At 41.2% G+C, this 20088-nt stretch overlaps 1 protein-coding gene across 4 annotated transcripts in view; it reads right to left on the bottom strand.

Annotated features, from left to right (window-relative positions):
- Positions 1-240: 240 nt before the first annotated feature.
- LOC127583069 (gap junction gamma-1 protein-like) overlaps positions 241-20088 on the bottom strand; it is a 43459-nt gene continuing 23611 nt past the window's right edge. The window contains exons 1-3 of one of the 4 annotated variants that reach the window (XM_052038801.1): positions 10242-10503; positions 9105-9209; positions 241-4768 (exon numbers count right to left, since the gene is read on the bottom strand). In XM_052038801.1, the coding sequence (XP_051894761.1) occupies positions 3568-4740 (1173 nt within the window). In that variant the 5' untranslated portion in view covers positions 4741-4768; positions 9105-9209; positions 10242-10503 and the 3' untranslated portion in view covers positions 241-3567. Of the gene's footprint in view, positions 4769-9104; positions 9210-10241; positions 10504-20088 lie in introns of those variants that run through there. The other 3 variants (XM_052038802.1, XM_052038805.1, XM_052038804.1) reach the window with 3 other exon arrangements.

Genomic DNA, 20088 nt, shown 5'->3' with positions numbered 1-20088 from the left:
CTTTGAGGTTGAGACCCTTCATCTGGACTGTCATTTAAGATTGATGACGAGTAATTTCTTCTTCCAGAAGGCTCTTTTCCAGAGCAACTCAATATTTTTTCCTAACCCTCTGCAATTTTCAGAGAATTGTTTAGCATAGAAATAGGTCCTTTAGGTCCACCTTGTCCACGCCAACCATGATGCCGACCTATGCTAATCCCATTTGCCTGCATTAGACCCATATCCCTCTGTGCTTTTCCTATCCAAGTACCTGTCTAAATGCATTTTAAATGTTGTAATTTTATCTGCCTCTACCACCTCCTCCGGCTTAAAATCTGTAACTTTTCCCCCAACTTTGATGCACTCTCATTGACTCAAAACATTAATCCTACAGATACTGCCTGACCTGCAGAGTACTTAGAGCATTTTCTGTTTCATTTCAGGATTTGCAGCATTTATACTATATTACTTTGGCTCTCAAATTTAACTTCACGGAGGCCAAATACACAGAAAACACTGTCTGAAGTGAAACTCTTACAAATAGGAATAAATTTAATGAAGATATATGGATTGGTAACAATCCCACTGTATATAAGTCACTTCCCCCCATTAAACCTCACATGGAAGTTGCACAAGCACTGAAAAGTACTATTTTGAGTTTTACTCGCACATCCCTCCAGGGCAAGAAGAGACAGACAATACACAGAACAGAATTTCTATTTGTAGTTACAATTCCAAAGTACATTTGAAACATGCAAAAAAAAACTTTTAATACAAAATCTTTTCAAATGTGTGGACTTTTTCTGTAAAAAAAAACATCCATCTGAATGATACAAAACTAGGATAAGTTGCATAGATGATGCAATGACAAGTTACATTTCCTCAAACAACTGAAGAGCACAATTTGAAGCCTTAACTCCAAAAACACACACAATCCGAGTTCAAAACAAAATGTGCCTTATGAGTTTGGAATGTAGCATCAAGTCCATCGTAGTAAGTAACCAGAAAACAAAAAGGCACCTTTTTTTGTTTCATACTCTGCAAGATAATACTTTTTTTCCATTAAGTGACCCGTTGAAGCACATTCCCCCCCCCCATTTGCCACTCCTTTCCTTTCACTGAAGTTTAACTATACAAAAACAATTATATAAATTTCCATACTTTGAAACTTTGAAAAATATTTCATATTCTGTTTAACTATATTTCCCCAAATAGAAAGGTGATATGGGTCTTGAGGAAACACCTTCAACTTTAAATCATTATACCACTCTGAACCAAGAGGCATCTTTTAATCCATAAAACAGAACAAATTGCAGAATGCCGAGTTAAAATATTGTAAATGGCCAGAACAAACTACTCCCTAAACCTAACAAAAGATAACTTGGCATGGAAAGTGTATGTGAAATTGTCCATTCAAATATAAAACTACAGCAAACTGCAGAATTTCTTGGTTTTACAGCTCTTTTGCATCATCTCAGCCCACTGAAGCACTTACCTACAGCAGAAGGTTATTTGCAACAGACTGCAATCAACCAAATGGAATGTTACAACTTGTTCTTGTATAAAAATACAAGTACGTACATTTGGTGCCTTGCAAGTCAAAACTAATCATTTTTGACACAAATATTTGAAGACAGTGGATTTTAAAATGGCAGTTCTATTCCCTATAAAAGGTGGGTCATCAAAACATAATAAAAAAAGTTGCACAGAAGATCTGAAACATAAAGAGAGTTCTTCCCTTATACATGGAATTGTATTTTAACCTTTAGTGAACCATTACATTTTAATCTCACGTGGACCACTGCATTTTAAATTTACTCTAAATGTGCCCTGAAAGGCAAGTTTTTTTTCCAAAAAGATAATGAACATCATGTAAACATAGGCTTAAATTTTCAATACTCAGATTAAGAACTTTATGCCTTTTATGTATGCACGCTAACAAAGCCTTTTCCAACCATTTAATAAACAATGGATTAATAATTCTAACAAAAAAAATTAAGCCATCAAAATAAATATGATGGTTTGTTGGAACATACTGACAACTCTAGCAAATAATAGAGGAAGCTCACCATGTGGCAATTTAACACTGTAGAAAAATGGAAAAGGCACGGAGGTGTTAGAAATATTCTCCAAGAAATCCTCCTGGCTAAATTGTAATTACCTCCTGTTTGCACAATAAATAATTTCAGAAGTGGAACGTTCAACAGCAAATTAAAAGTTGTGGCACATGTTGTAGTTCCTATTTTTTCTTTCTACAATGAAATCAGAACACCAATAGTTGTATGCCCCAGAACCACGATCATTTACTCCAGATGCAATTCAAAATTACCCGATGCATGTTTAGACTGAACTTGAATGCCCCCATAAGGATCATTCAGCATCACTGATCAGTCTTTAAATTCTCAACTGATTTGATTTGCTACAGAGCGTCTTTGCTTAATGCAAATTTAAAATCTGATCCCAATCGATATTAAGGTTTTCTATGGAGACAAGAGACTGCAGATGCTGGAATCTGGAGCAAAAAACAAACTGCTAGATGAACTCAGCAAGTCGAGCAGCATCTGTGAAGGCAAAGGGATAGTTGATGTTTCTGGGTCAAACATCTCGACTATCACTTTGCCTCCACAGATGCTGCTTGACCCGCTGAGTTCCTTCAGTTTTTTTTTTGCTTAAGATTTTATGTTGGTCGCTTGCTGTTCTTATAATAAGACTGCTAAATCATTTAATAAATAAATCCACGATTACAAATCAGGGACTATGTGATACATTTGGTCTTGTCTTACAACTGAAGGCATGTGGTTATTTATGATACCTTAACAAGAAAGGAATTTCTATAATAGGTTACACAGTAAACTATCAAAGTTCAATAAGAATGCTGCACCAACACTAATTTTAATCATACCAAGGAAGACCTAATGTAATTGGATCCAATTGAATTATTTCTCAAAAATGGCAATAATCTTAAGCAGCTGCCACCACTCTCAGAACAAGTAGAATGTGTGCGTCTTACTTGAAGTTGCAATCCAGAACTGATAAACAACCTTCATTGAAAGGTTGTACGTAAGTAAGAGTGAGAACAAAGGATTAGAAGCAACTTACTGTGGACAAGTACTTGTTCGTGTTTAACTTTTGCACAAAACTGCTCTCAACTCTGGTAAACATTGATTCACTGACTCTGCAGTGCCGATTATGGCTATGATTGCCCAGTTTCTTGTATGCTGCTGCCCTCTTCATACAAAAGGAAAGGCACTTGTTTAATATTTACAGCATGACTGGTGGCATCACTGCTCCATTTTTAAAATACTCAATAACCAATTTAGTAGCTGGAAGGATATTCAAAGATTGCCAAATTCTACCTTGCAAAAGAAGCTGCCACACTGAGCAGAGTACTAAAAACAAAACTTAATCTGCAACAAGTTCCATCCTAGCCCTCCATTGAAGGAACTAAAACACTACTGTAACAGACTGTACATTTTGACCATGATGAAATGCATCTTCAATGGCTTTTCAACAAAATGAACAGTTAATACAACTGCAGTAAGTCATCCTCGAGTCTATATCCAACTGGCAGAGCAAAACAAATTGTTATCAAATCCACACCGAGGTTTTCCCATCTCCAGATTTGCTGCTGGTGCTACTTTTGTTTGATCCCACCTTCTTCTTTTCTCTTAAGTGGTTTGGAGGATGGTTGTGATCATTATAAGCCTGGAAAGCCAGGTCCAACTGCTCCTGGGCCATTTTCAGCTGCTGCTGCACACTTTCCAAGTTGACTGGGACGTTTTCATCGTTGCTACCATACTGCTGCTCTTGCGCAATATTCGCCTTGTTTTGCTTGTAAGCCATTTTAGCATTGGAAATTTCCGTGTATGGAATCTGATCTGGTTTGACTGCAATATTGTAACCAGGGGGAGCTGAAGGAGCATTCCAGGTATAGGGCTGACTGTAACTAGTCTCTGCCATAGAGTTTTGTTTCTTTTTTAATATATCCCTTATCATTCCACATCCCAAATGAATCATCTCCCACACATCTACAAATAAACAGAGGAAACTTACTCCGTACATTATTAGCAGAAAAATAGTCTTTTCAGTTGGTCTGGATACAAAGCAGTCTACCCGATGGGGACATGGATCCCGGGCACACTCATACCTTGCTGCCACCTCAAAGCCATACAGAATATACTGGCCCACTAGAAAACTCAATTCGAACACAGTTCTTGCAATCAGCTGCAGAACGTAGATTTTCATAAGGCCATCTCTTTTAATGCGGCGCCTTCCATCGTGCTTGTTCAGGTTCTTTTGATCTCTGTTCTCCTTATCACTGCGTAGCTCTATTTCTGGATAGAGTATGGGATCCTCAATGTTATCATCCTCTGCCTCCTCCAAACCACGATGCTGCTTCCACTGCACTGCATACTGATGTTTCTTTGGCTTTTTGGCACCATATTCGGGATCTTCTATTGCAGCAATTTTGTGCACAGCATAACCCAGGTACAAAATGGACGGGGTCGCAATGAGTATTATCTGAAACACCCAAAACCTCACATGGGATAATGGAGCAAAGGCATCGTAGCAAACATTCTCGCAGCCTGGTTGTCCCGTATTGCAAACAAACTTGGTCTGTTCATCGTAGTAAATAGATTCCCCGCCAACCACGGTCAGCACAATGCGGAATATAACAAGGACAGTCAGCCACAGTTTACCAACAAACGTGGAATGGTTGTGGATTTCCTCCAGAACACGCGTTAGGAAACTCCAGCTCATGTTATTGATGTGGCTTTCCAATCAGTTCCTGTAGAACAACAGACATTATTAGAAACAAACTAGAGTATTTATGCAAATGTACTAGAGAGAATACTAAATTAATATTTTTACATACAAAATTTACCATCTAAAAAACTTACAGAAACTAGAGTTTTTTCAGCATACTAAATCAATTACAAACATATCCTCAGATCGTTAAAGAAGTCTGTTAAGACTATGCTTCCCCACCACCCCACCAAATGATTAAATATTATTTGAACAATTCAAAACCTTCCACACATATACTTTAATAGCACACATTTTAAAGGGTCAAAATCATTGGGAGATCTGAAATAAAATCAATCTGAAAGGAAAACAGGTTACTATTTTAGCTTGATTATCAAAAACGAAAATGGGGGGGGGGGGGGGGGGGGGGGAGCAGGGAGAGAAGGGAAAAGACATAGGAGTAGAATTAGGTCATTTGGCCCATCGAGTCTGCTCCGCCATTCGATCAGGGCTGATTTATTTTTCCCTCTCAACACTGTTCTCCTGCCTTCTCCCCGTAACCTTTGACGCCCTTACTAATCAAGAACCTATCAACCTCCGCTTTAAATATACACAATGACTTGGCCTCCACAGATGTCTGTGGCAATGAATTCCATAGATTCACCACCCTCTGGCTAAAGAAATTCCTCCTCATCTCTGTTCTAAAGTAACATCCTTCTAATCTGAGGCTGTGCCCTCTGGTCCTAGACTCTCCCACCACTAGAAACATCCTCTCCACATACTCTGTCCAGGCCTTTCAATATTCGGTAGATTTCAATGAGATTCCCCCCTCATCCTTCTGAACTCCAGCGAGTACAGGGCCAGAGCCATCAAATGCTCCCCTTCATTCCAGGAATTATTCTCGTAAATCTCCTCTGGACCCTCTCTAATGCCAGCACATCCCTCCTTAGATATGGGGCCCTATAACTACTCACAATACTCCAAATGTGGTCTGCCTAACGCCTTATGACGCCTCAGCATTACATCCTTGCTTTTATATTCTGGTCCTCTCAAGATGAATGCTAACATTGCATGTGCCTTCCTTACTACTGACTCAACCTGCAAGTTAACCTTTAGGGAATCCTGCACCAAGGACTCCCAAGTCCCTTTGCACCTCTGATTTCTGAATTTGCTCCCCACTTAGAAAACAGTCTACACCTTCATTCCTTCTACCAAAGTGCATGAATGTACACTTCCCTTCACTGTATTCCATCTGCCACTTCTTTGCCCATTCTCCCGACCGGTCCAAGTCCTTCTGCAGACTGCCTGCTTCCTCAACACTACCTACCCTCCACCCATCTTTGTATCATCCGCAAGCTTGGCCATAAAGTCATCAATTCCATCAAGGATAGAAGAGGAGAAAGAACAATGTGAACAAGTCAATGAGGATGTGCAGGGTTGGAAAAAAGTCAAGTGTGCCACCTAGTCATTAATTACACACTCTGGGACTATGCCATATGCAGCAGGCTCATTGGCTTTGTGTAAGAGTAATTAATTGGTTGCAAAACACTCAGGGAAATCCTTGGGATAACAAAGAGGTACTGCAGTCTTCTGATAATTCAAAGCTTTTATAAAAAAATAAATTGCAGGGAGCAGCCCTTCAAATACATTTTTGAATTTGAGGAACTTTAGATTTCACATTGTTCAAAATCTGCCTTGGAAACATTTTTGTAATAATATTACCCTTCACAAGATGGAGCTACTGGAACAGTTATGGGGTGATATTAATGCTTTATATCAGCAAATGTAAATTGCCTGCCTACGACTCTGCAAGTCCCATTGTCCCAGACCACCCCACCAGCAAAAGTTTTGCCTATCAATTCCTTTCACAATCATAAAAACCCTGGATTACCAAATAAACTTCCCATTATTTCAGAAAGTGCAAGTCCAGGTTTACAGGATCTCACCTCATAATTTAACTCTTAGAACTCCGATAATATTCCAGTGGTTCTGCACTGCTCAATGTCCCATGTTAATACAGCAGGGAGCTGTGAGCGGTACTCCAGATGTGGCCTAACCTGGACTCAGTGGAACTACAACAAACCTTCCTCCCTTTTATATTCTGGCCCTCAATGTATTAAAACCAACATCACATTAGCCTTTGATTACTTTCTTTTTAAAAAGCAAGCCTCATCCACCCATTTCAATGATTTGTATGCACACACAAAGATCTCTTGGATCCCCACAGTCTAGCTTCGTTATTTATAATCTGAAACCCTTTTTTTTATTATAAAGCAGATTCAATTCTGTGATTTAAGAGGGGTCTGCAGGGTGAAAGCCCTTGGGAGATAGGGAAATACTTTGCAAGAGCAAAGGGCCTGAGGATGGCTTCCGAGGTCTGACAGGCATTGGGGGGGGCGGGGAGAAGGGAGGTCGCAGTTGGATGATGTGAAGTGCAGCTTCAAAAGAGGGAAGTAGACATTTGCAGAGGAAGGGTTCTTTCATTCAGACAGCAGGAAAGTCAGACAGAAAAGTGGCAACTCTAGTTTAGTGAAGATAGAGCCAAGAGAGCAGGAAGTGGACCTTATCAGGGAGAGCACAGAAGAGGACACAGGGAAAATGAGAGATGAACTGCAAACACTTGTGGCCTGTAAGGAAGTTTAGCTCATGAACAGACTGACCAAGTAGTCTCTATCTTGATGCTAAAAGCATCTTATAAGCAGTACTACTAATTTTAGGAGAGGGTGGAGTGAGTAGGTTCAGTGATATAATAAGCAGTTGAAAGCATTAAAGATATGGAAACAGCAATGAGTCACTCAACCCAATAGTCTGTTCTGCCATTTAGCCATGGTTATGAATGCCTATACTTCCTCAGATTCATTTACCCATTTCCTTGCTACTTGTTGACCTCACGCTTTAAGGTTTTACTTGAACCGGCACCCAAACCCTCCAGGGCTGAGTTTTCCACAGCCACACAACTTGGTGGTTAAAAAATTGCCTCATAGAAATCACCCTAGTCTAAACTTTAAAAATCTTCTTCCTTGTTCTGGTCAATCACACAAAAGTAGTTGTTTTGATTTCACTTCCATCATACCCTTTCATCATTTTAAATAGCTCAATTAGATCACCCTCAGGAGATTATAACTGATTTATGAAAAGCATCCTTATAATCTAACTCTCAGCCTGTGTCATTTTGCTAAACCTATCCTGGAAAGTCTTCCTCAGCCGCATAAATGACAGGCTCTATTCTAAGCTGTCATGAGATTACCAGGCAGACAGTCTCCTTAAAGAAATATAGCATCCCCACCGACTCCTGGGAATTACTGGCCCTTGACAGCTCAAAATAGAGAAGCACCATTCAGGATGGTATTGAGAACCTTGACTCCATGCATGGGAGCACACTGAAACCCCCGAGTAATCAGGGGACAAACTCACAAACTAACCACACGCCTGTGGGGGGGGGGGGGGGGGGGGGGGAAGGGATAAAAAAAGTCTGCAGGTCTCATTTTAGGCTACAGAACCTACAAAACCAGACCGAAAGCAAATCACCTTTGATCCCGAGGAAAGGCCTCAGAAAAAGATACAAGATGCAGTGCCTAAATCAAAGGGCTCCAGATGGGGTCTGACCTAGGCTCTGATAAAAGTGGTGTTGAACCTTGGCCTTTGAATCCCGTGAATCACCACAATGAATTCCATGTTAGCCATGCCCAATCCCCTTTCTGTCTGCAATCCTTTGTGACTCACATTTCCATCTACATGACTCAAGCACACTTTACAATTTAATGTCGTGGAAAAATTCAAGAGCAAATTGCTTGTATTTTTGTAATTCATTCCGAAACTCCTCAAAAGACAAAGCTGGGGGCTGGAAGAGACCCATATTATTTTGATGTACGCTAATCAATTTTGCAACCAAATATCCACAGATGTTATGAAAAGAATAAGTGAATGAAACATCCGATTACAACAATCCAGGGAAGTATCCTCCAACTTGGCACTTGCTGAGTTTTATAACCACACAAGCAACTGACCTGTAATTAACAATACATCAGCCCAGGGCACTATCTCTAAAAATATTCAAAGAGCAAAATTTAGAGGGGCTAAATATGTGGTTGTTCTGCTGGATTTTCTTCACCATTCAACTTTTCAATGTTATACAAAAATATGAGAAAGAGGATGCTGAATAAAATTGTACATGGCATTACATGACATTAGTGAAACTTGCACAAAATCCCAACCACATTATTAGAGAACTTACAAAAGGTGTCTGTGAAGTAACTGTATCCACAACAACCAGAATACAAATAATAAGAATTAATTTGAATTCCATTTTCCCTGGCTCCTTGAGACACAAAACTACAAACAATCAAATGGAGGGGCTCCCATTTCTCAACATGTCTCACCTCCAAAGATCAAGCTGGTTCCATTTACTGCTCAAAATAAGTTCCAGGAAAGTCACTGCATTGGTTGTATGTGTACAGTAAACAAGACATCAATCCCATGAGCAACTGAAATCAAAAATAAAATTACATGTACATCTAAATAATAATGGAAATGAACAAATTTACTCAGTGGTAAATAAAATCTCTGGGGGGGGGGGGGGGGGAAAGCATGACATGGTAAATATATATTCACTTCCAAGTTAGTTTCTATTAGTTCCCTCCACATAAACTCCATAATGTTCCTGCTCAAGTTCTGTCAAATAAAAACTGCCTGCTTTTAAAACCTCACAAAAATGACCAACTTTAATAATTTAAAATCAATTATGATACATGTTATACAAAGGAGTAAAAGAACATATATAGCAAGCTTCATTTTAAAGGAGCAGTACTAGGTAAAAGTTTAAAATATAATCAATCTAGATTCCCGTAGAGTCCACACCAGCAACTGCATGAAATTGTTCTTCCTGTCTTTCAATGTTCATGCTTACAAACTTTTAAGATCACCATCTCAGATGGTCCCGGGGAGGGGAAGGGGAGGTGGGAGGGGAGGGGGTCTGGCTAACCCTTCAGTTGACCAGTTTAGCCAATGTTGGCCGTGGCTCTGCAAAAGGGTAAATGGGGGAAATTACAGAACAGACTCGCAGGGGCGGCCAGTCGTCGGCAGCCCAAACAATAACCGCAGAGAGCGGGAAAGAAAAGACAAAGAAAGTCTGTAAAAAAAAGTTGCAACTTAAATCACGACTTTGGTAGTAAATATGTTAAACTTCTGGGGAACTTTTGACTAGTTTAACACCATAAAACAGAAGGCACCATTTCAATAAAGCAACCCCCACGCTGGCTCCATCTGTCCCGAAAGATTCCCCCTCTCCGCCCTCCCCACCCTTTGAACAGCTGGAACTTGGACCCCAGTCCGTTGCTCATCGCCAGCGGGTTAACGGCGCCCCGTGGTCCTGACAGCGGGTGAAGCCAATCGCCCCCAAACTGGAGCAGCGACAGCCCCAGGGCCGGATTGGAGTCGGTGCAAATACCGGGGGGCACTCAGCCACGGCGCAAACTGTTCACAGCACCAACTTAGGGGGGCTCTCGGAAAGTTCTCACCTCTCGGCACGGCCGGCGGGCGGGCCAGCGCTCATTCTGCGCTGCACGGAGGGTGGGAGGAGGTGGAGGTGGAGGTGGTGGTGGTGGGGGGACTCCTCCCTCTCACTGGGGCCAGGGGTGCATCCCAGCCAGCAGACGCCCGGCCTCGCAGACAGCTGCCTTGCCTCCTCGGAGCAGCGCAGGGCGGGGATTTCCCGAGCGCCTCAGCGATCCGTCCCAGACCCGCACCCCTGCCCTGTGCAGGGACCCGGGGACTGCAACAGGTTTGCAAAGGGTAGGGACGGCGGGAGTCACACAAAGCAGCATTGTGCGCCTGCAAGCTACTGCTCACTTCATTATTCACACTTACAGACAGTATTGCATATGTCTTAACAATGCTTGGACCCTTTACCACTTCCACACGCCTGATGGTTTGCAACTTGTACTGAGGAACACGTGCATTAACATTAGACCACTTAGGGGGCTCTGAGAAAGATAATCAAGCCTCCATTGTGTTCAGGGTGGACTTTTTACAGAAGATCAAACCGATTTAAGAGATGGTTAGATCTTGCTAACTCAGCTAAAAGTCAGAATGGTTCCATCACAAAATGGAGACACGAGATTCTGCAGATGCTGGAATCTGAAGCAACGCCCACAAAATACTGGGGGAACTCAGCAAGTCAGGCAGCATCTATGGGGGGAAATAAACAGTCGCCGTTTCAGGTCGAGACCCTTCATCAGGACTGGAAGGGTCTCAACCCGAAACGTCGACTGTTTATTTCCCTCCATAGATGCTGCCGGACTTGCTGAGTTCCTTCAGCATTTTGCGTGTGTTGCTCCATTACAAAATGGGGATGGATAATTTCTTAAGTGTTGGGGCATATCATATTTGACAACTGGCCTTTGCCAATAAGATCCACACAGATGTCTTTAGTCATTCCACTCCATATCCAATCTTGGCTGGAAAATGGAGACAGACTGCAGCTGCAAGAATCTGGAGTAAAAATAAATAAACTGCTGGAAGAACTCAGCGGGTCAGGCAGCATCTGTGGAGGGAAATGGACAGTCAACGTTGAGTCCCTTCATCTGAACTGAAAGAGTGGAGATGGCCAGTATAAAGAGGTGAGGGGAAGGGGTGGAGCAAAAGCTGGCAAGCACCTCTTTATACCAGCCATCTCCCCTCTTTCAGTTCAGATGAAGGGACTCAACCCGAAACGTCAACTGTCCATTTCCCTCCACAGATGCTGCCTGAGCCGCTGAGTTCCTCCAGCAGTTTGTTTTTCGCCGCAGAGGGTTGTAGACTCAGCCAGCTCCATCATGGGCACAACCCACCCCCACCATCGAGGACATCTTCAAGAGGCAGTGCCTCAAGAAGACAGCATCCATCGCTAAGGCCCCTCACCATCCAGGACATGCCCTCTTCTCGTTACTACCAGCGGGGAGGAGGTATAGAAGCCTGAAGACCCACACTCAACGAGTCATGAACAGCTTCTTCCCCTCCACCATCAGATTTCTGAACAGTCCATGAACACTACCTCATTTTTCCTTTTTAATTTTGTTACTTATTTTTGTAATTTATGGTAACTTTATGTCTTTGCACCATACTGCTGCCACAAGACAAATTTCACATCACCTAAGTCAGTGATAATAAACTCGATTCTGATTTTGCTTGGCTAGAGAATTCCCAGCAATGGCTGCACTTCCCCCCTCATTGAGACCTGGAGTCCTTCATGGATCTATGCTTTGTTCCTTCCCTTTCTTCATTTAGATACATCACCTGGCAATATCATCCCCTCAAAACTTCAATTCAAGCAAACGCTGAAATTGGAGTCCAAGCCTGGACAGAAGATCTCTCACCCACCATCCACTGCTGATATACAATTGGTCCTCCAATTTAAAATTCCCATACTTGTATTTCAAACTCTCTATGGCTTCATCTTATCCACGCTCATCAAACACCACATCCTAAAAATTTTGATCTTTTGACATGAACTTTTTATCCATCCATTCTTGGCTTTGCTGCACAAGTGGTCTTTAGGCTGTGAGTTGCAGGATGTGGGATTGGGTGGCTCCATTAAGTCCCTCCTTAGGACTCACCTTTTGGATCAATCTTTTATTATGGTTGTAATATTGTCTCCTTTGACTCATCATCAATTTATGATTATGCCTCTCTAACTTACAGCATAGTGCTGAGGTCAGCTTTTTTCCACCCCTCAATACTGCACTGACTTCTGTCCTCTAGTCTTCAAAGAGCACTAGAATCTGCAGTCTTCTGAATCAAGGCTAGAGTATTACCTCCACGCATACCTCATTGGCACAAAAGGTTCCCTGTGGTTTACTGCCCCAGATTAAGCAACAGGCCATGCAGAACCATTTCCACAACAGATCCAATGGTACCTTTACACTAGAACACAAGAAAACTTGCAGGATTGGGTCCAAGCCACAAAAAAGTTTTCTTTATTCAAACTCATTGTCTATATGTAGTTTCCCCCTGCAAAACCTGCTAATGGTGCACCTTCTGAAGGTGCCTACAGGCATGAAAGCCAATTAATACAATGCAGCAGAATGCCTACACACTACTAACCATAGTTCAGCTTTCAATGAAAGGTCCCATGTTTAAAAGGAGATTCAGCCTCCATATTCAAGTTTGCAACAATGTGTGCTGGTTTCAGTCCAGAGGGTTTTGTCATGATATTGACTCCCCAACACAACACAAAAGATCAGTTAACTGGAGACACAAGAGATTGCAGATGCTGGAAATCTGGAGCAACACACAAAAAAATGCTGGAGGCAGGTCAGGCAGCATTTGTAGAAGGAAATTAACAGTCAACATTTTGGGCCAAGACCCTTCATCAGGACTGGAAAGAAAGAGGGCAGAAGCCAGAATAAAAGAGTGGGGGGGGGGGGGAGTGGGAGGAGCATGAACTGGCAGGTGATAGGTGAAGCCAGGTGAGGGAGAGGGAAGATAGGTAGGTGGGGGGGGGGAAGAAAATAGGTAGGTGGGGGGGTAGAAAATAGGTAGGTGGGGAGGGGGAAAAAAGAGTGGGAATGATGTGAGAAGCTGGGAGGCGATAGGTGGGAGAGGCAAAGGGCTGAAGAAGATGGAATCTGATAGGAGAGGACAGTAGACCATGGAATAAAAGGAAGAAGGTGGGGAACCAGAGGGAGGAAGCTGAGGGTGATGGGCAGGTCGTGAGGGCAGGGGGAGGGGAAAGGGAAGGGGTAATGGGGCCAGAGGGATAAGAGAAACAAAATGGGGGAAGGGGAGAGAGGGGAGTGGTTACCAAAAAGTTAGAGAAATCGATGTTGATGCTGTCAGGTTGGAGACTACCAGGAATCAGCAGAAATACAGACACGGTGTTCATTTAGTTCATGAGAATGTTAAACAGACACGAGCTGAATTTCAGGGTTTTGGACAACTTATGCACATATTAGAAGGGCAGTAACCACACAATCCTAATTAGTTACTATTCCCAGAACAAACAAGTTCCTTCCCACCAAATCGCATCATTCTTTCTAACACAGATTGTTTGTCATCATTTATTTAGGTCTTCTTGGTTATACTGGTGCAAATGAACATTATGAGTGACTACAAACCATTCTCCAGATTATCCTTTGCCTTAAATATGCCATCCAAAGCCAAAGTATCTGATGGATTCTCCCAGCATGCAATTGCAGAAGCTATTTGAAAATCTTCTTTTATTAAATAACAATTTTCCTTAAAACAATAGAGATGCAAAGTCCATTACATTGCATATTAATGATGCCTTTTGTCACTGCATATGTGACCAATCACTGATTCATCACAGGCATCAGTTGTAGTTTGCTGCAGAAGCTTCCTAGCCTTTTGTTGTCCAAGCCAGCTGCATGACTGACCAAATTACTCTGCTTCACTTGATGAGCTGCATTCTCATTTGACTGTTTCCTGATCACATGGCACCTTTTTCAAAGCATCCACCTTATTGGGCGCTTTCTATAGCCATAGGGATTTCTTAGAATATTGCACACATGCCAAATTGCTCATTCAGTGAAAAGACATAACAGATGAGCAGACTCGAGCTTGACCTTCAGAAAAAATGCATTATTCCAAACTGTGCACCTAGTTTTGTATTATTCCTCACCAAATTATTCTTTACCAGTGGTTGCAGCATAAACTTGCATTTATGTAGTGCTTTCATCACTGCATAGTGTCTTTAGGTACTTCACAAGAGAGCTTTCAGACAAGATTTAGCAGAACAACACAAGATTAGTGTACATAACCTAAAACTTTGTTAAGGAAATGGGTTTTAAAGAAGCATCTGAAATGGGGTAAAGAGCTGCAGAAGTTCAGGGAGGGAATTCCAGAGCTTAGAGTATTGAAAGCTAAAAGGTCAGGTGCTAATGGTGGTGTGATTACATTTGGGAACGATTGAAGGGGTATGATTGGAGGAATGCAGATATCTTGGAAAGAATGAATGGATGGAAGAGGATAGGGAGAGGTGAGACCTTGAATCAACAATGTGAATTTTACTGAACCTCAGGTCAGGAACCAAAGATCAGCACACAAGGGGGCAATGAGTAAGCAGAATTTGGCACATGTTAGGAAGTGGCAGCAGACCTGAGGGGGGTGGGGGGCAACCACATGTCTACAGAGAGCAGGAGGAGGTTAGACAGTCAGGAGTGTATTGGATAACAAAGGCATGCGGGAGATTTCAGCAGAGATGGGCTAATATCTGGACAAAGCTCCATAAAACTGGTAAGTTCACCATATCTGTGTTAGGAATTCATGATTGGAGCAGAAGCCCTTGCACATAGAGTAAAATTCCGATAATCCAACATGCTCAGTTTTTGGCGCTGGACTGTTAGATTTTCCAGACCATTCAATGTTATTACAATTAATAACCCAACTCACCTTTAATTTGCTTTTTTTCTTAAAGAAAAGTTGTTACACAATAGGATAATAAATTTTCCAGTGAACCCAGTGTACTGCATACAATGTTCACAATGTGGCCTTCTCCAGCACTGGAGAAACCAAACACAGATTGGCTGATCACCCTGCAGAGCACCTGCACTCAGTCTGCATGGACAATTCTGAGCTCTTTGCTGCCTGCCACTAATTCTCCATCCCACTCCAACCAATCCTTCTGTGGCTTCCTGCATTGTTATAACGAGGCCCAATTGGGGAACAATTTTGTCTGGGTACATAGCAGCCTTCAGAACGATGTATTGAATTCTACATCTTGTTTTCTTTCTCGGTATCAGAACTGGCCACTTCTTCTCCAAGACATTCATCTGTGACATTGGCTCAGTTTCTCTCTCCATTAGTACAGCCTGAACTGCTGGAAATATTCCACAGTTCTGCATTTTGCAACATTTAATGCTTCTCTGCTTGTATTAACCTATTGACCGGAAGACCTCTACAACTTATCCCCATGGCAACCCTGTCCTCACCCCATCACAGACATCCCCTTTGTCCTATCCATCCTCCCCTTCTTTCCCTACAACTTAAAACTAACTTGTGTTTCTCTCTTTCTCAGTTCTGATTAAGGGCCTTTGACCTGAAATGTTAACTATGCTTCTTTCTCCACAGATGCTGCCTGATCTGCTAAGTGTTACTTGTATTTTCCATTATTATTTAATATTTCCAACATCTATAGTTCTTTGATTTTCACAAACACCAATGGTCTGTATCTGAAAAATGCAGGACTGCAGCAGTAAAGCCTAAATCTCACCATTGGTTGTGAGATATATTAAATTCATCCTGTTGGAATAACAAAGTTAATTTCCAAAAACAATTAATAATCATTGAATGTTTTACTAGAGGCATTTTCAAAACATTTGATCAATGCTTTAAAAACAAAAAGGGGCAAGTAACAAAAATCATGTAATGGAACTTAACAGCATTGAAAATTTCTCTGTAATATAATTTTCTGTTGATAATTAATACAAAGGAGAATAGTACCAACCTCACAGATGGAACTACAGGCCGGTGAATCTGACTTCAGTTGTAGGGAAGTTACTGAAAGGAATTCTGAGGGACAAGATCTACCATCACTTGGATAGTCAAGGCCTAATCAAGAATAGCCAGCATGGTTTTGTGTGTGGGAGGTTACATCTGACGAATCTTTTGGAGTTTAATCGGAGAGTTACCCAAGGAGATAGAGCAGTAGATATTGTCTATATGGACTTTAGTAAGGCCTTTGACAAGGTCCCACATAGCAGGCTGATCTGGAAGGTTAGGTCACATGGGATTCAGGGGGAGCTAGCAAGGTGGATTCAGAATTGGCTCGATGATAGGAAGCAGAGGGTGATAGTTGAAGGTCGAATCTCCAACTAGAGGCCTGTGACCAATGGAGTGCTCCAGGGGTCAGTGTTGGAACCTCTGTTATTCATTATGTATGTAAATGATTTGGATATGAATGTACATGGCACAATTAGCAAGTTTGCTGATGATACTAAATTAGGGGGTCTTGTTGATAGTGAAGCAGGTTATAATTAATTGTAAAGAGATCTTGATCAGTTAGGGAGATGGGCTGAGGAATGGAAATGGATTTCAACTTAGATAAGTGAGGGGATGCATTTTGGACATTCAAACCAGGGTAGGACCTATACAGTGAATGGCAGGGCACTGATGAGCGTTGTGGAACAGAGTACCTGGGAGTACAAGTGCACAGTTCACTGAAAGCGGCTGCGCAGGTACACAGGGTGGCAAGTTTAGGAGTAGGGACATTATGTTGCAGTTATACAAATCATTGGTGAGGCCGCACTTGGAGTACTGTGTACGGTTTAGGTCACCCTGTCATAGGAAAGACATTGTCAAGCTGGAGAAGGTGCAGAAGAGATTACGAGGATGCTGCCTGAACTAGAGGGCCTGAGTTATAGGGAGAGGTTGACCACACTGGATCTTTATTCCTTGGAGCGCAGGAGAATGAGAGGTGACCTCACAGAAGTTTATGAAATCATGAGGGGTATGGATAAGGTGGACGGTCATAGTCTTCTCCCCAGGGTTGGGGAATCCATAACTAGAGGGCACAGATACAAGAGGTGAGAGATTTCAAAGAGACCCGAGAAGTAACTTCTTTACACAGAGGGTGGTGAGTACCTGGAATGAGCTGCCAGAGGAAGTTGTTGAGGCGGGTACAATTGCAACATTTGAGAGGCATTTGGATAGGTACATGGAGGGGAGGGGCTTGGAGGGTTATGGGCCAAATGTGGGCAACTGGGACTAGCAGGGAGGATGCTGTGGTCGGCATGGATCAGTTGGGCCAAAGGGCCTGTTTCCATGCAGTGTTACTCTTCGACTCTAATGGAGAAAAACTTCATTGATAAAAAATGATTAGTGAGGAGTTCCCAACTCTTTAAAAATTCTAGATTTTATCCCAATTTCATGGGAACTTATTCATATACGTGTGCAAGGAAGAAAGCAGCAGCAAATACAAGATAACAGATAGACAATGCCATGATCACTAAAAAAAATCCCTGTACCTCAATTAGCAGAATTGGCTTTCTCCACTGGCTGCACCTCAGTACATTCGCCCCGATACTAAAGTGATCGCTTCTAAGCTCGTTTCAAACCACAGTATGAACCAAAATCCTCTTTACTCTCAGAAAAAACTATTACAAGTCTAACCAAATTGCATTTGCACGATTCATTAATTCACCTACTGACAGACATGGGGATCAGTTATAATTAATATACAAAACAAAGGAAATTGAAGTTTAAGGAGCAAATGGAATATAGTATTACAAATTGACGTTTAATTGAATACAGTCCAGAGAATATTTAATACTTTTGAGAAAATCAGAAAGACACATAAAAGCCCAATTCAATGATTTTTAAATATTTATCCATCTTTGCTTAATTGTTAACTAATCTAATGGCAGGCAAACCCAAAGCTTTCACTATCAGCAAAAACACTGACAATATTTCTAACCCCGGTGTGTGTCTATTGGAGCCAAAGAGAAATTAAGTTGAGCTCATAGTACAAGCTGTGGGATAAAAATCACTCTTCCCCTTCAAGAAGGGGGGGGGGGGTCTGGAAACCATCTGCTCTTTAACAGTGAGCATGTTTTACAAGGGTCTAGCCAGTAATCATTCATGCCAAAATAAATTTGCAAAAGCTATACACCAAACTATTTACAACTAGATTAAATGCTCACAGACAGATACAAGTGTGGAAGGTCATTTTGCCCTTCCTGGCTTATCCATCCAGAGAAACCTTCTGTCCTTGCTCTTAAAACATCCAACTGCCTCAAATGATTTTTTTTTTGTCTTCAAAACTCCACTGGGAAGTTCATTCTGAATGTTGATCATAGCGTAAGGAACTTCTGTCAGTTTAAAAATTGTTTTTCAACTGTCTGAGTGTCATAACTTAATTCAAAGTAATGCTGTAGTCTAATCTTTTCCAAACCATTCTCTAATATGCATCTGAGCCATAGTTGATTCCTTTCAAAACTCAAGAGTTTTTATTTCTCCATTTGAACAAATAGGAACTTATTTTTAGGTCTGTGCTGTTCAGATGGGCAGTACTTGATGTACAAGCTAGTCTAGCCAGGCCAAAATATGTGTTCCTTTTCTTAGACCAGACTGAGCCTTCTACCACCAATCGGATTAAGCAGAATATACTTCACCATGCACTCTTAGTCTACGTACAGAAGCTGTAATGTAGATTGCCTTCTAGCAATCTGATTAAATGCTATGATTTAGCCATATAAAATTTACAGTGTACTAGACCAGAAACAAATGTATTTATATTTCCGCTTTGAACATTCCATGTATTGGTAACATAAAAAGTATACAGTCTCCAAATCTGATTAAGAATGATGCATCGTATTCCTATCATTAGAGAGCAGAAAAATCTCAGAAATAAAGGCTTGAAAAATAATGTGCTTCTGCTTTAGTTCAACTTAAACATTTTTAATTTTTCCCCAGTGGTAAAGAGAGGGTGTTTTTGTCTATTTCAGTCAGTGTTTTGTAAATGAGAGTATACAGGATGGCAAAACTGCACAAGATTCAACTAACCTAAAATTATTGATGCTACTAAGTGGTTAATTGGGAAACCACACAGATGAGGACATTTCAATCAGAAGATACTTTAGGTACAACATTTAAATAATTTGAAATGTGAAATTGCTCATTAAGCTTGAGAGGGGCAGGTGACCTCGAAACTTCCATAATAATGCTTCCATTATAGCTTCTTCCTTTTTTAACCACAGTTTCCCAAACACCAACCACTCTCAAAGATGTCTGTTCCATTTCTTGAACCTTAGCTCTCATCTGCTTTCCCCCATCCAGAACAAAGAAAGTGGTTCTTCTTTAAACACTACATCCCATTCACCAGCTTCCACACTGAACAAAAACCCCTCCCTCCATAATTTCAGGCACCTCAATTGTGATGTTACTACCAAACATGTTAACCCCTTCCCTTTCACCAGTTTGAAGGAATCATTCCCTCTAGAGCATTCAAGCTCACTCTTCCATTTCACCAATACTCTGTCCAGTCAGATACATTAAATGTGAGTACTTTAACAGCAGACATTAATGTTTTGAGGTTTCAACACAATATACAGTGGGCTTGGTCATCACACAGTCAGCTTTTTCTTTTTCAATCATTTTATTAGTTTTCAAATTAATACAGATTAATATATCAATGTTTATACATGTAACACAAAGAGATCAGGAGAACAATCATGACATGGATAATCATAAAGAACAAGAGTATAAAAAAAACTGTAGATCCAATGATCTGTTAGTGAATGGATATAATATAAAAGAAAAAAGATTTATTATAAAATATAGAAAAAAAACCAAAACAATAAGAAAAATTATAAACAATATATCAAACCAAACTAAGCTAAAGAAAAAAATTAAAAAAAACAAAAACTGGAC

The sequence above is a fragment of the Pristis pectinata genome, chromosome 25, assembly GCF_009764475.1.
Source record: "Pristis pectinata isolate sPriPec2 chromosome 25, sPriPec2.1.pri, whole genome shotgun sequence".
In the NCBI taxonomy this organism is placed as follows: Eukaryota; Metazoa; Chordata; class Chondrichthyes; order Rhinopristiformes; family Pristidae; genus Pristis; species Pristis pectinata.
This window is presented reverse-complemented; position numbering and strand designations above follow the sequence as displayed.